The sequence below is a fragment of the Colias croceus genome, chromosome 8 (genome assembly GCF_905220415.1).
Source record: "Colias croceus chromosome 8, ilColCroc2.1".
Lineage (NCBI taxonomy): Eukaryota > Metazoa > Arthropoda > Insecta > Lepidoptera > Pieridae > Colias > Colias croceus.
This window is the reverse complement of record NC_059544.1, coordinates 9,419,085-9,436,072: the sequence shown is the minus strand read 5'-3', so window position 1 is coordinate 9,436,072 and position 16,988 is coordinate 9,419,085. Positions and strand designations below refer to the sequence as shown.

Genomic DNA, 16,988 nt, shown 5'->3' with positions numbered 1-16,988 from the left:
GGGATTTCCGAGATAAAACCTATCCTATTTACCGGGGTAAAAAGTAGCCTATGTCCTTTCTCGGGTATCAAAGTATCTCTATACCAAATTTCATGCAAATTGGTTCAGTAGTTAAGGCGTGATAGGGTAACAGACAGACAGACAGAGTTACTTTCGCATTTATAATATTAATATAGTATGGATTACAAATGTAAGCGAAGAAAGTCGCGGAAAGAACTTAGTTTACAATATTATTTGTATAATCGCGCGCCGCGGAAGTATCAGCATAGAAATCAATAGTATTTAGGTGCTAAAAATAGTGGTCAATATTTTTCATCGTAGTTTTGATGTGCCTAATTATATGAATCAACGTAGTTTAAATTTTAAAGCAAAATGTAGGTATGTAAGTGATTTCTTTATTCAGTTTTCTGAAGCACTTGTTACGTATATTATTTTAAAATCGAATACCTAGTTTATCATCCTAAAATAAAATGTTTATCAGAAACCACTTTTAATATTTATAATCTGTAAATAAATATTTGGCTTATTTGAACAAGCCAGTTAATAAATCATAAATTCAATTTATGCACATATTTTTTGCACAAATTCGTTTTTTTTATCGCCGACATAGGTCTCAATAAACTGTGTTTTAACTATATTAAAAAAAAGGTTTTTTAAGGTTTTTTTTATATAAAAATGACTTTAGTGTAAACAATAATTCCTTGACCTAATAAAGTATAATTTAAATGTTTATCAACGAATTTTAATAACATTATTTTAATTCCTAATCATTTAGAAAATCCGTGAAAAACAAAACCATATTCATTATGGTATATTTATTCGAGTTTCATGGTTAACTTCATCTATACTAATATTATATAGCTGAAGAGTTTGTTTGTTTGGACGCGCTAATCTCGGGAACTACTGGTCTGATTTGAAAAATTCTTTCGGTGTTAGATAGCCCATTTATCGAGGAAGTCTATAAATCACCACGCTAAGACCAACAGGAGCGGAGCAATGCGGGTGAAACCGCGGGGAACAGCTAGTATAAAATAATTCGTGAATTAATAAAAAGATTATATATTTTTCATGTAGGTATTTTATAAATGCATATACCTACATAATTGAAATAAAAGTCTATGCATGCGGTCGATAAAATATTATAATAAAATGTAGGTATTTGAATTTAAAATATACGTATTTAAATGATATTTTTTTTTAATATATATATATATATATATATATATATATAAATACCAACTTGGGCACTAAGTTGATCCAGCCCGACTGCCGTGCATTCCTGACTCCACCTTTACCCCGATATTACTCGACTCCGGTTGCATAGATCTTGCCCGGAGTGGCAACGGCGCAAAGTTTTGGGCGATGTTGCCAATCGTATTCATGGAGAAATTGATATACTCAACATTTTTATTGCTAAGATCTCGAACTGAATCGACTCCGTAACGGCCGAAATTCAGAAACCCATAAACACTTGTTGGCTCCGTTTTATATACCAAATCCAAAGTCGTATGTTGATCAGATCCATTTATATTATCAAAATTACAGCTTTATTTGATCCGACAAAACGAAACTGTATATTAAGTAACGTAGATTAATTTTTCGTAAACACTACAGTATTTGTTGGCTCCGTACACAAACATATTATAGTTAGGTATAATGTTCCATACATTGCTAAATCCGCCTAGACTAGACGAACTCGACTCCGTAACGGTTCAAATTTTGAAATGCTCAAACACTTCTTGACTCCGTTTTATATTCCAAATCATTAGTCGTATGTTGATCTGTTCCATTTATATGCACTTGCATGATATTGACATGGGGATATGAAATTAGGGCAAGCAAAAAATCTCCTGAGTCTTATGGAAGTTGAAGAAGTCGACCGTAATTCAATTGAAACTTATAGAAAACGTTGTGAAACTAAAAATACGGAACCCTAAAAAGATAGATATTTGGACGAACCTTTCGTCATACAGCGACGGTGATAATTCTCAAGTAGTATGCATCCTACAAATAACAACCTACCTCTTGAATCATCAGTAAATATCAAGATTATTATCATAATATTTATTGACGTATAGCGTTCGCCTTTGCCCTGATGCTGATATCAATCTGATAAAATAATTAAAATGTTAGATTTAGGTCAAACAAATGACGACTCATATTCCTGCACAAATTATCCATTGCGGAGTAAAGAGTGTACGCAGATCGCCAACACGTTTAATCAGCAGTGGTGCAGTGGGTACTGCTGGTGGATCGCATCCCGACCTATCGAAGCTAAGTTCGTTTTCTACGAGTTCTATGCCAACTGATACTCAAATTACTAACAGAAAACGGAAACAACCGCTAGAACAAAATTGCAGATGTAGTGATGATATGAAGGATATTCGGTCGGAGTTGAGCCGTATTAGTACATTACTTGAAAAATATGTATGCTCAAATGAACAAATAGTAAACAAAATTCATGAAAACATTTCTGAGGTAAAAACACAAATTACCGAAATTAAATCGTCCAACGAACAATCCTTGAATTTAATTCGCCAAAATACGAATCAAATCAATGAAATTAATTAGTCATCAGCATGTATGATAATTACTGCTACTTAATTTCTCAATTAGAATCCTAGATAAACCAGGGTGAGAGTAAAATAAAATCACTGGAATTAAATCTTTAATCAATAAATCAGTCAGCCAACCCATCGGGTTTTACGTCTAAAAATCAACTTCATATAAATTAAAACTTAATCAAGGAACTACGGGACAGAAAGAGCCGCGAAAAAATGGTAATTTTTGCTGGTTTCCCAGAATCGACATCTTATAACTCAGAGGAGAGGAAATCTAAAGACAACTACGAAATTAAAAAAAAATACCTCACTAATAAGTTCAGACCTACCGAAGCTAGTAAAAATATATAATTATAAATAACCTTAATTCAAACTGTAGTACAGGTTTTGATGGTAATACTACAAAAGCAATTAAATGCATCAAAGAAAAATTAAATCATAGCTTAAGCGACTGTTTTAACCAAGCCATAAGTCAAAGACGTTTTCCGGACTCATTAGAAATAGCGAAGGCAACTCCTATCTATAAGAGTGGCTCAAAATTTGAACCTGGTAACTATAGGCCAATTTCGGTTTTGCCAGTATTGTCAAAAATATTGGAGATGATTTTACACACGAGATTAGAAAAATATTTAGACTCATTTAATTTTATTTCGGTGCGTCAATACGGATTTAAGCCAAAAAGTAACACTCTGTCAGCGACTATGGACCTAACTATTAAAATAAAACAGAACATTGACGCAAACAATATAGTTTTGGGAGTGTTTATTGACCTACAAAAGGCCTTCGATACCGTTTCTCACGAACTTTTAATGAAGAAATTAACATCCATTAACATTAATGGTAAAGCAGAAATCATATTTAAAAAATCGATCACAAATAGTTAAAATAGATAACCACGATAGAATTCCCTAACCAATTACATATGGCATACCACAAGGTTCGATTCTAGGCCCATTGCTTTTTTTCAATTTATATTTTATATTAATAATTTACAAGATTTAAAGCTAAAGGTCACCTAACACTTTATGCGGATGACACTTGTCTGTTTTATTTTGGTCCCTCTATACATGACATGATAGCGCAAGCACAAAAGCAATCTATTAAAAATAAATATATCTAAATTCAAAGCTCATAACAAAATTATAACCTAGATCTGCGAATCGGCAGCTCCCTGAAATGGAATTATCACATCGACCACCTAAAAAATAAATTATCAGCACTTCTTAGATCTCTGCGTAATATTTCTTCTTGCATTCCTCATAAATTACGCTACACCATCTACAACACCTTTTTAAAGCCGCACCTTATGTATTTAATAGAAGTATGGGGGAGTGCTTACAAAATTAAATTAGCGCCACTCCAAATTTTACAATATAAAATCATTAAAACTTTCTTTAACTATCCTTTTTTAACTTCTACAAATAAAATCTACGACGACACTAAAATAATGAATTTAAAACAATTATACTTTTATAATACGTGTATGTTCATCCGCAAAGCGCTACATAAAAACATAAATACAAATATCATAATCTCAACATAAAATCGCCACTATCCTAATAGACGAGCTAGCTATCTTGCCCTCCCGAAGATCCGAACAAATTATGTAAGGCGAACGGCAACATACGTTTCTATAACGGGAATAAATGTCTTTAAACCTTCAAATGGCTAAGGCCGCAAGCGACCAATGCCTGAGCTCGGTGGGCTCTGATTGGCTCATTTGAATCGGATCAACAAGAGCTAAAACGCAAAAAAGGTGGATTTGTATAAAAAGCACGTAATTATTATTATTACTGATGGTGACACTTGTGGCTCCGTTCGGATCCACATACGGACGGTGGTGTGGCAATGGATCCACAAATACCAACCGGATCAACAAGTGAAAACGGATCAAATAATTACTAACTATATGGCACGTTTGATCAACATAGTGCCCGTGGAGATATCTATATATATATATATATATATATATTTTTTTTTTTTAATTAACCGAAACAATATTTTATAGGTACAACATAGGTACCTGCACGTCAAAAATATACTTCACTTTTCTGAATGATAGGCAATTGTCTGAAATTTAATTTACCGTCATTACTTTCAATTTAAAGCACTCGGCGTTATGATAATCAATTTAATTTTTGTTTAATAAAAACAATAAGAATTATTTATTGTTAAGTTTATAAGATTACTCATTGTAATATTTCTAAAACTATTGAATATTAAGTCCATATTTTAAATAGGTATTTAATATTTTAAAAATTTCGCCTATACTATTTGATAAATCCAGAAGAAACAGTAGCAATTGAGAGCACTCAATTGATTCATCCATGAATTATTCCACAAAGGACTAACCAACCGGGAATAAAAGTATACTCACGATTCAAAAACACCACTACACACACACCAATACAATTTAGTTCCTTTTTAATTAAATGTTTATAATAATAATATAAATATAATATAATAAGTCGGAACCGGCACGCGCGACTTTCGCTCCGTGAAATGCGTGACGACTTACTGCCAGTTAGTAGGGTACTAACAGCTAACTATGGACTATGGAGTATAATAAGTTTTTACGTGTGTTACATGCATTTGTGAAGCTTATCCACGAATTACGCATGAGCTTTATCATATTATTATAGTATAGTAATATCTATACTAATATTATACAGCTGAAGAGTATGTTTGTTTGTTTGAAAGCGCTAATCTCAGGAAAACAACAAAAAATCACAAAAACAGGAATTATACTGACCCGATTTGAAAAATTATTACGTTGTTAGATAGCCCATTTATCGGGGAAGGCTAGGTATAGGTTATATCTTATATATCATCACGCTAAGACCAACAGGAGCGGAGCAATAAGGGTAAAACCGCGGGGAACGGCTAGTCACAGATAATAATATAGTATTATTAATTATACTAGGTAATGTATTATCTGTGCCTATGGTAATCACATGTGATGTGCAAGGGTAGAATGCATATTACGTGCGGTATAATGACGTTTCTAAGTATTTCATGGAGAAAGGAAATGTACAGTTAACTGTACTAGTTACGTTTTATTTGTTTTAATTAAATTGTGTGCATACTTAATTATTAATATTATATTATTTATTAATATTATATTATTTATTAATATTCAATTAAAACAAATAAATAGTCAATAAAACAATAAATTACAAACCGGTTTTAAAGACGTTCGTTGATAAAATTACCTATACACCTAGGTATAAATATGGCGTCCACGACACAATAGATTTTCTATTGTGTCTGTGATTCCGGGGCCTAAGTTATGTTAATTTTAATCACAATTATATAAGACTAATTTCTTTTTAATCTCAAAAAATATGAAATTACTTCTAAAGGAATATAGGTGATATGAACGATTTTTAAAGAGAATTTTCGCATTTTCCTAATTATTCTACTTGTGCTTACAAAAAAGTAAAAACGTTTTTATAACAAACTAGCGGTCCGCCCCGGCTTCGCCCGTGGTACATGTTTACGTTTTCTCTACATAAGAACCATCCTCGTACTTCAAGGAATATAATAAAAAAAGAATTATCGAAATCGGTTCAGCCGTTTTCGAGTTATGCGCTTACCAACACATTTTGCGATTCATTTTTATATTATAGTTAAAAAGGCATGCATATGTCTTATTTTACATGCAATACCTATGTATTATATTTGATATTATACCAAACATATACCTATGTACCAAAAGTATTTATACAAAAATAAATATCCGTGCTATATATAATATATTATTAATTATTATGCACTAGCTTCCGCCCGCGACTCCGTCCGCGCGGATGTCGGTCTTCGCGTGGATGGTTATTTCTCCATTTTGAGTACCTCTGTCAATAACATCTTATAAATATCTATTGGACCCAATTCCCAAATACGGCTAGGCCTATAATAATACGCAACGTGTGTTCGCGGTTCTACGGAACAACATCTATGGATAAAACTGAAAAATTAAGATTAATTTTTTTCTACGTATTTTTTCAGGATAAAAAGTATCCTATTTTACGCCCAGGATAATAAGGTATAATTATACCAAGTTTCATCGAAATCGAACCGCTAGTTTTCACGTGATGCCTTCACATACAGACAGACAGACAGACAGACAGACAAAAAATTTTTTAATCACATATTTGGGTTTGGTATCGATCCAGTAACACCCCTATGCCCTGCCCACCCCTGTTATTTATTTTTTCAATATTTTCAATGTACAGAATTGACCCTTCTACAGATTTATTATATGTATAGATTTGATATACCTGCACACGCGTATATTATACTTTTTAATATAATCATTTAAATATTTATAATGATAATGATATTTCCAATATGTAGAACATCAATGCATCAGTTCAATGCATTCATTATTATGCAAAAGGTAAACAGACAATACCTACCAAGTACCAACCATATATAGGTAGGTACAATAAAGTTGAAGAGTTTGTTAGTTTGAACGCGCTTATCCCAGGAACCACGGGCCCGATTTGATCTTTGTAAAAATAAGATTCCTGTTCTATTCAAATGTCAAAGATTCTCACAATAATAATGTACCTACTGATAATAGATACATTAGTATTAAAATAATTTTGTAATATATTATCACAAAATTATATTCCAAGCAAGATTTTTAATATATATATATATATTATAAAGAATATATTTAAAACAAGACATCAAACAAATTGATCTTAAAATAAAGTTATTTTATTAGATACAATTGAGTTTTCAACGACTAAAAAAATTGGAAAAAAAATATAAACCTTTTTTTTATTTTGAATGATTATTATATTCTGATATTATATATTGATCAATTAAAATAATCGTTGACAAGAATATTAACTTAAAAATAATAATAAAATAATCTATACCTACATGGCTATCGGGTCAGACTCATCCATGCTGTCGGGCTTTAACACCCGGAGAGCGCTGATTTTCAGTCTGAAACAGATAAACAATTATAATTATGTACAAGCTATATTATTCTTATCAAGTAAAAGAAAACCTTAAAAACATTACCAATAATACAATTGATGAAATAGGTAATTATACAGGGTGTAATCGTTAAGTGTGCACAAGCGATTATTCCGTAACTATTGCAGATACCAAAAAACTTTAAACTGATATCGAAAGTACTTAACCTAATGAGTAAAATGGCCATAATACATTTTTAAAAATAAAACGAGAAATATCTAAAAATGTTACATTAAACGCTCCCATACATTTTATTTCCCATACATTTTGTATTCATAGCAGATTTTTGAAGTGATGTCCTCATTGTGCAATACAATGAGGAGCTCTATTTACAGTTTCTAAATGAACTTCCCTTCAAATTTGCGAAGTAATTAAAGCAGAAAACCAAAAAAAGAAAGAAAAAGCTAAAATCTTTCATACTTTCTACTAGGTTGATCCAATAGTAATGATAATTGGGTATTTCCTGTGCACATAAAAATATAAAATAAATGTTTTTGGCTTGCTCATGTATTCGCTAAGTAATCACAAAAAAATCATATCAACAGGCCACGTTTCCAATTATTTACATTAATTTGAATGTGAACCGTGCGTGCCAGAATGTTTCCCGACGAAAAGAAGAAACAACGATTCGACATGTAGACGTAGAGGGTAAATTTCTAAATTTTTAATGATATCAGGATAATTTTTTGTCACGTTTTGTGATCATGGACGTTACCCGAGTTCACCATGTTTATGCTGAAACCAAAAAACAATCAATGTCCTGGATGCGAGTTTCCAAAGTGACGATGAAGAAATTCAAAGTGAAAATCAGTAGGTTAGATTAAAGCGGTAGTTTTTTGGGACGCTGACGGAATAATTATGGTGGAATATTTTAAAAAGTTAGCCACTTTATTGGGCTCTTACTAAATAGACCAAATTAAAAGATTGCGGTAGGTTAGTAAGGAAAAGAGATATGGCAAACTGCGGACCTGAACGCTGTTTCACCAAGACAACGCACCAGATCACAAAGCGTCAGTTGCGATGGCTGCCATTCAAAAATTGGCATTCCAAATGCTTGAACACCTACCCTATTTTTTTGATTTAGCTCATATTTACTTTTATCTCTTTCCTCGGCACAAGAAACACTTTCTTAGCAATAAATTATTTTAAGACGACTGCGAAGTGATGGCCGCGTGGAGGAGTTTTTGTGGATGAAGTCAAAGTTTTTTTTTTTAAGTTTAGGAAAAAAAATATTTGAGTATATTTTCTAGTTAGAAGACTAAGTATCTAGAGAACTACATAATTATTATAACTGTAATGACCTTGTTTAATATTGATTATCATTACTTTTGGATCCACATGTACATGGGATATTCGTATCTCATACTAAATGTATGGGAGGGTTTCAAGTTAATTTTTTAGATATTTCTCGTTTTATTTTTAAAAATTTATTATGGCCATTTTACTCATTAGGTTAAATACTTTCGATATCAGTTTAAATTTTTTTGATATCTGTAATAGTTACTGAATAATCGCCTGTGCACACTTAACGATTACACCCTGTATAAAACCTTTATTATTCTAATCAAGTAAAAAAATGCCTTAAAATCATACCCATATTGCTAGCTAGCATTTCATTGTATATTTTTAAACTATTCAGCAGTTAATCACAAATAATATAGTGCTAGACAAAAAACGTTATATTGATTTTTCTCACCTGCTATTCAATATTTAAGAAGCAAATATTACCACAATACAGACGTCAACCGTTTAATTTCTTAATCAAACACTGGTACTGTCAGGTCACAAAAATATGAATAGAGGAATCATATACCTAATTTATGTCTAGACGAGATTTCGTCGTCTTAAATTACTAATTATAGTATCAATATTAAACAGTAATTTGGATAAAACTTGTCAAATAGACCATATACATAAAAATAATGACTAAAGAAGCGACTTTTTATTCTAGGAATTTTATAAACTAAATAAGATAAAAATCAAATAAATATCTTATAACTTTGTGGATTTGAGGAAAAAGTTACAAGAAAATATGTAGATATATTAGGCTACGTAGGTTTCAAATATGGCATAACAATAAAACTATGGTTAATGGCAGCTATCATTTTATTCTCCGGGGACGGCGAATTTACAACTTGCAACTATTTTCTGTGACGTTTTTCCGCTAAACAAGTTAGTTAGTAATTACAATTGTTTTCAAAAAACCAAATACAGACAATACAAGTCAATGAACCAACGGATAGTCACAGATAATATATACGGAGAAGATAACCTTAAAAGCCAGATAAGCCCAATTGTTAAAAAAATTTATAACGTTTTACAGTTTTATTCATATAACGAGCTTCACAGTTTCACCCGCGTGGCTCCGCTCCTGTTGGTCTAAGCGTTATGATATATATAGCCTATAGCTTTCCTCGATAAATAGGCTATCTAACACCGAAATAATTTTTCAAATCGGACCAGTAGTTCCTGAGATTAGCGCGTTAAAACAAACAAGTAGTATAGATTGAGCTGCCAGTTACTTTAAACTTATCGTGACTTATTATACATGTTATTAAAAGTAAGGTTCCATATTACATACAGTACTCCAAAAGTGATAAGAAATCTTCGTCACAGTTCGGCAACTGTCATATTCCCGGAGCCTCCGAAGACGATAATATGTATATAGAGTGGTTAAATGCATTTTCTTCATGCATAATTTAGTAAAATTTGTTAAGTCAAATGAAATAATTTTGGAAATACGACAATTAGCGAAGATTTGCATGCGCATTATTAATTTTGGAGTACTGTACAGTGTTTATAGTCAGTCAAATCGACTACGAATTACGCAATAATCATGATGAATCTGATAGAAAGTTGGCTTACAATGACCCTATGGCTATAAAAACAAGAATCGTTTTAACCCGGTCTCTAGACGGTCATGCTGCATGACTTGATTTACTGTCATGCATGATAGCTTACAAATGATCATGCCTATTGAATTTCGGATTGAAACTTGATATATATTGATCTAAATCTATTTATTCATGTAAGAATATTTGTGCACGAAGGCAACACAAAGATGACATATAGCTAAAAAACCGGCCAAGTGCGACTCGGACCCGCGCACCGGGGTCCGTATAAACCTGTTTTTTTTTTAATGCTGTAACTAAAAGTTTAAACTTTTCACAATTTTTCCTTTATCTGTGATACGAGACGTTGCTTCGTACCAAATATTTCTATATATTATATTCTGTGTTCTATATATTATATTGTGTGTGTGTATAATAAATAAAGGTTTTGATTTCCATGCGAATGTCGAAATTTGCGAAAACTTGCTGCATAAACACCTGTATCTTTTTATTTCGTTGGCTTATAAGTTTTATATCTCTTACGCGTTCCTGAGAAAAAGGGTCTTGACAGACAGACGGACAACAAAGTAATCCTAAAAGGGTATCATTTTTTCCTAGTGAGGAACGGAGCCCTAAAAATTAAAATGAAATCATTGGCATTTAAGTAGCTGTACACACGCAAAGACTAATTTTAAATATATATGTTTCTTATGTCTATAATTATTTACAAAAGATATTACAAAAAACTTATTTTACTATTAATCTAAAAGTTACATTCAGTCGACACGCAAAGTTCAAAATTACAAAATCTATACATATAATAAATCTGTAGAAGGGTCAATTCTGTACATTGAAAATATTGAAAAAATAAATAGCAGGGGGTGTTACTGGATCGATACCAAACCCAAATATGTGATTAAAAAAATTTTTGTCTGTCTGTCTGTCTGTCTGTATGTGAAGGCATCACGTGAAAACTAGCGGTTCGATTTCGATGAAACTTGGTATAATTATACCTTATTATCCTGGGCGTAAAATAGGATACTTTTTATCCTGAAAAAATGCGTAGAAAAAAATTAATCTTAAGTTTTCAGTTTTATCCATACATATACGTTGTTCCGTAGAACCGCGAACACACGTTGCGTATTATTATAGGCCTAGCGGTATTTGGGAATTGGGTCCAATAGATATTTATAAGATTTTATTGTCAGAGGTACCTACTCAAAATGGAGAAATAAACCATCCACGCGAAGACCGACATCCGCGCGGACGGAGTCGCGGGCGGAAGCTAGTACACAATAAATTGCTGGTCTAATTCACATGCAGTTTCGCCCAGTAAATGCCAAATCTCTTGTTATCTAAGAACCAACTATATAAATAGATATATAATATGATAAATAACTATTGTGATTTTAGGCAATATGAATTTTAGCAAGTCATACACAAATACCGTTTTCATTGTTTACGGAACGCGGTATAAAAAGTACTAAATCTTTATCTAAAATAATTATCTTGTCACAAGTCAAGTTTTTACGTTTATCCACCAGCTTACCCGACAGACGTTGTCCTTCCGAAATGCGAAACGCATGAAGTTTTTTGAATTTTATAAATTAACTATTGGTGCAAATTTCTTAAGCTTTTCTTACTACCACTATAAAAAACACATAATATTATATAATATTCAATTAGTTTTCAAGCGTGATTACTGATTAGGCACTTTCACTAGGACTTTGGAAAAGTAGGAACTTGTCCTAAGTCATTAGGAGAAAATTGGGATTGATAAATAGATGAAGAGACAGTTAAATATCTTGTAAGATTAATAATAAAAAATAAACGGAGAGATTGTGTACAAAAGCTGTATGAATAATAGAATAGGTATATGTCTTTTTAACAATAATTGAACACATTTTTATAAAACTTGTAGGTACATACTATTCTCTAACTAAAGTAGGTGCCCCGTGCCATAGAGTAATATGTACTATGTAGGCGGCAGGCCCCGTCCGATTAGGGCCCTTCTGGCCTCCTCCACTCAAGCGACAGCTCAAGCCGAGGTTCGTGGTCCCCGTCAAGGGGGGACGCCCTTGTGCATGTCGCTACCAGGGTGAACCTTCAGTTCACCCCCGCGTCCGCGTTAAAATGTAGAAGCCCTTCTGGCTAACATTGAGAAACACCATAAAAAAAAAAAAAAAAAAAAAAAAAAGTAGGCGGCAGGCGCACTAAAGATTCAGCTATGATATTTTTGGGTTATTTATTTATAATATCAAATTAGATAAATATTATTGATTAGTTCATACCGCATCATATCAATTATCAATCAATTGATAATGGAAATTTTCAATAAATATCACCCGTATGTTTTAGATGGTTACTAAAATTGACATAATATGACCACAGCATTAACACCTACATATTAAATTCATCAGTTCAGTAGTTTTCGCTTAAAAAAGAGACAAACATTTGCGTTTATATTATCATTAAATTAATGTACGTACCTACACAATATATATATTTCTCACAAATAATATGTATCTTTGTTTTGGAAAAGACTTACTGAAAATAAATAAATATTAGATAATGGATGTATTATCGTATTTATTTTAGTTATGTGTGCCTACTTAGCTAATTGTTATATTATTTTGTATCGAAGTTTTTGCAGCTAGTTCAGTTAACAGCATCAAAAAATCATAATATTATTTTATAGAGAATAGAAAAAATTCGATCACGAGGCGGGCCTCGAACCCGCATCCTTTCGCGGCAAACCGGGTCCGGTCGGTTTGAGTCCCGCCTCGTGTCCATTTTTTTCTATTCTTTATAAATTTATATTTATAAAGCATTTGAATGCTGTAAAACCAAAATTTCAAATTCATCATAATATTAATTAAATGAAATTATTTTAAGTAAAAACCAAAGCAACTTTTGATCAAGAGCAATTATAAAGAAAAAGATTTACAACAAGTTTTTTTTCAATAGGCCTAACATTTCGCACCATAATAAAATCACAGCATAAACAGAAGCCACTCATATTTTATTTAATAAGGAAGTCCGCCAAATTACTCCTATAAAACAATAAAAAACAAATGTTGGTAAACGCGTCATATTCATTATTTTTTCCTATTTTTTTCCTTTTTTTGCTCTACATATTCTAAATTCGGTTTAACATAATGCTAAATTATAATAATATATTTTCTTATTACTTTAATGGTAAATAAACGGACGATCTTGTTTTGATGTAAGTACATATATTTTATTATTTTATGTCAGTAGGTAACACATTTGTAAGCGAGTTGTTTCTGTTTAAAATATGAATATACTTCTAACTTTATTAACTCAGGCCCCGGAATCACAGACACAATAGAAAATCTATTGTGTCGTGGACCGATCGGGCCGCTCGCGCTCGGGGCTCAATGGGTTATAAAATTAAAATACATAATTATCAATTTAATAAATAAATCCGTCTAATATCTACCTATAGGTGGTTAATTTCTATTTTCTAATGTTATTAACTACTGAAAATGAGAACGATTACTCAGCTTTCACGATGCATTAAGAACACAATTTTCATCAGTGTTAATGAGTTCTAGGTTAATAACTAATATATGATGGATAATAAAACATGATTGATGTGAACAGAGGTTATTAATGTTATAACTTATAACCTGCGAGATCTAGGAGATCTAGAAGATAAGCTTTTTATCCACAACTTAGTACAAGAGCAACAGAAAATATATCACTACATATGTCCCTGTGTCCCTATGTACACGCGTAAATCTTTAAAACTATGCACCGGATTTTGATACGATTTTTTGAATAGATAGTGATTCAAGGAGAAGATTTTAGAATATAATTTATTAGGTTTTAGCCAGAGCAGGCGAAGCCGCGGGCGGAAACTAGTAACAGATAAGTAATTAAAATTATTTATTTTTTTAGATATAAATAATTAAATAGTGCCATTTATTACACTTATAAAACGTAAAATCCAAACCGGATTATTTGGAGGTTTTTTCTTGTTACTTTGCTAAGTGACGAATGGTAAGAATTTTGCTCGTTATAAGCAGTGCGGAACATTTTTATTTATTTTTTATATATCATTTTATTTTATAACGAATCACTTATACGAGGTTGTTTTAAATACTTACTTAGCTTGTTCTATTAACATTAATGATCAATTTAGAATAAGGTTGATGTTGCGAATTAGGATGACTTTGCTTCAAAAATACCATAACCCATTGAGCCCCAAGCGGCCCGATCGGTCCCAGACACAATAGATTTTCTATTGTGTCTATGGTTCCGGGGCCTGAGTTAATAATGACTTTTTTAAGGGTTTTAATTGAAGAAATGCCACCTTTGTAGCTTCTAATAAAATTAAACCGTAACCTGTGCCGTAACCCAAAATGGTATCGGAAAATTTTGCACTTAAATATGACATGTTATTTTAGTATATTACTCTTTACGCAGAGAGAGGCTTAATTCTTAGAAATATTATTCTGAACTCTGAAGTGCCATGTAATAAAACAATATTCTCAGTATGGAAGATAAAATAATATTTCGTTCCGTCTCACAGTCTAACAACACAGCAATTAACTTCCATCGTTAAATAGTATAATAATGTCTTCAAACGTGTGACAATTATGAAACACAACTTTTTCACCATGGTGTTAATAACTCGTGTATTGTTTCTGCTAAGCAATATTGTTCTTTCCGAACAGTTTTTCTTTCAAAATGAAGACAATTCATCCATCACTTGCATTGCTAATATTTTACAAAAATATTATAAACGAGGATCTGACGTCGCAGTTCTTGATTTCAAAAGTGATAACAAACGCCTAATAAAAACCATACATACCATAGAACATGTTGTTATCATTTCAAGAACCACTAAAAAGATTGAATTTCATCCCTACTCTGGTTACATAATTTTTACCAAGAATTCAAAAACTTTCACCAGATATTTTTTAAATTTAACAAAAGTGTCATCATGGGACCCATATACTAAAATTATTATCGTGATAAAATATCTCAGTCATGAGAGTATGAGGGAAATTTTCGACATGCTTCTAGAAGTACACGTGGTCAATGTTTTGCTTCTTAACGACACTGCAACCGTCGATCTCTTCACCTACAACCCGTACGAAAACTATAGATGTGGGAGACAATACGACAGAATAATCGAATTCGGTCAATGCAACGGAGTGTCTGAGTTTATTGATCTATTTTATAATAAATTGATAACGGGGTTAAATCGATGCAAATTCAGAATTACTTATACCCACTTCCCACCTCACGCCATCGACCCGTCATCCAGCGACTATTCGTTACCTGGCATCAACCAATACATTCTTAATATGATAGCGAAGAAAGAAAATTTCACGACAAAAGATACGTACAAATATAATGCAGATGAGTTTTCGATAATCGTCAATGGCTCGACAGCCGTCGGCCCTCTGAGGAGATTGCAGACAAACAAGACTGATATAGTGGTTGGAGTTATGATCCTGACGGGGCCGAGATCGCGAGTGTTCACCTACATTACGGATAATTATGCTTCCATAGATTATATTGTTCTACAAGTTGCCCGGGCCCGAGCCGGGGAACTGGGCAACATTCTAGAGGAGTTCCGTGGCATTGTGTGGCTTCTATTACTCCTTGTTTTCGTACTCTTTTCATCCCTATACTTCTTGATAAACAAACAAGAAAGTAAATCTATCATTCTATTAAAACTGTTTGGGTATTTGCTGCTTCAGAGCAGTCGAATAAGAGGAGGCACTAAATCGAGATTCATCTTAATATTTTGGATTGTCTTCGCGTATCTCATTCATTGTTATTATTTATCTAATTTGGTGAGCTTCATGACCAATCCGATTTTGGAACATCAGATATCGAGCGAGGAGGACATCGTAAGTTACAATTTAAAACCCTGCGTCAGTAAGGCGGTCAGGCATATCGTGTACAACATACTTAACATTACATTTCCGAACGAAGATGAAAAGCGATGCGAAGGTGATCTGGAGAGCATACGAATAGTCCGTAGAGAGAGTAATAGGTACACAGTTAGCCTGTTATCAATGTACAATTATTATGAAAATGACTTACTAGATGCTCATGGAAAACCAACAATGTATACGATTTCACCACCCATGACAAAGATCCTGTATGCCACTTACTTGTTCAAGGGCTTTCCTATGTATAACAAATTGCAACAGTACTACCTTCGAGTGGGAGAAGTTGGTTTGATGAGCCATCATTTGAGTAGACTTCAGACCGAGAGGTTAAACAGGTACCACTTTAGAGTTTTGAAGAGAAGTAAACCTAAAATATTCATACCGTGGTTCATGTTTTTTACAGGTATCGGGTTATCGTCTGTACTGTTCAGTATAGAACTACTTACAATCTATTTACAACGTAAATATAAACACAATACGATACTATCAAAATTTGCAAACAACAAAGTTTGAAAATTATTCATGTCATTAAAAATATACCGAAAACCGATGCCATAATAAACAAGGTTTTAAAAATTTCCCGGGTACTTAAAATAATGTCTACCAGTTAACATGTAAGTACACAACATAATATTACATACAGTACTTGTACTTTAGGTCACCACCTCTAA

General features: G+C 32.4%; 2 protein-coding genes across 2 annotated transcripts in view; one reads left to right on the top strand and one right to left on the bottom strand.

The window, feature by feature from the left end:
* Positions 1 to 5,083, bottom strand: part of LOC123693535 (ATP-binding cassette sub-family G member 1-like) — a 43,815-nt gene extending 38,732 nt beyond the window's left edge. The window contains exon 1 of the mRNA XM_045638693.1: positions 4,939 to 5,083. The gene's annotated coding sequence lies outside the window, so the exon portion shown is untranslated. The remainder of the gene's footprint in view (positions 1 to 4,938) is intronic.
* A 9,944-nt stretch (positions 5,084 to 15,027) lies between these two features.
* On the top strand, positions 15,028 to 16,988 carry LOC123693716. Its single transcript, XM_045638914.1, has 3 exons — positions 15,028 to 15,032; positions 15,324 to 16,652; positions 16,961 to 16,988. The coding sequence occupies exons 1-3, from the start codon at positions 15,028 to 15,030 to the stop codon at positions 16,986 to 16,988; spliced, it is 1,362 nt and encodes a 453-aa protein (XP_045494870.1).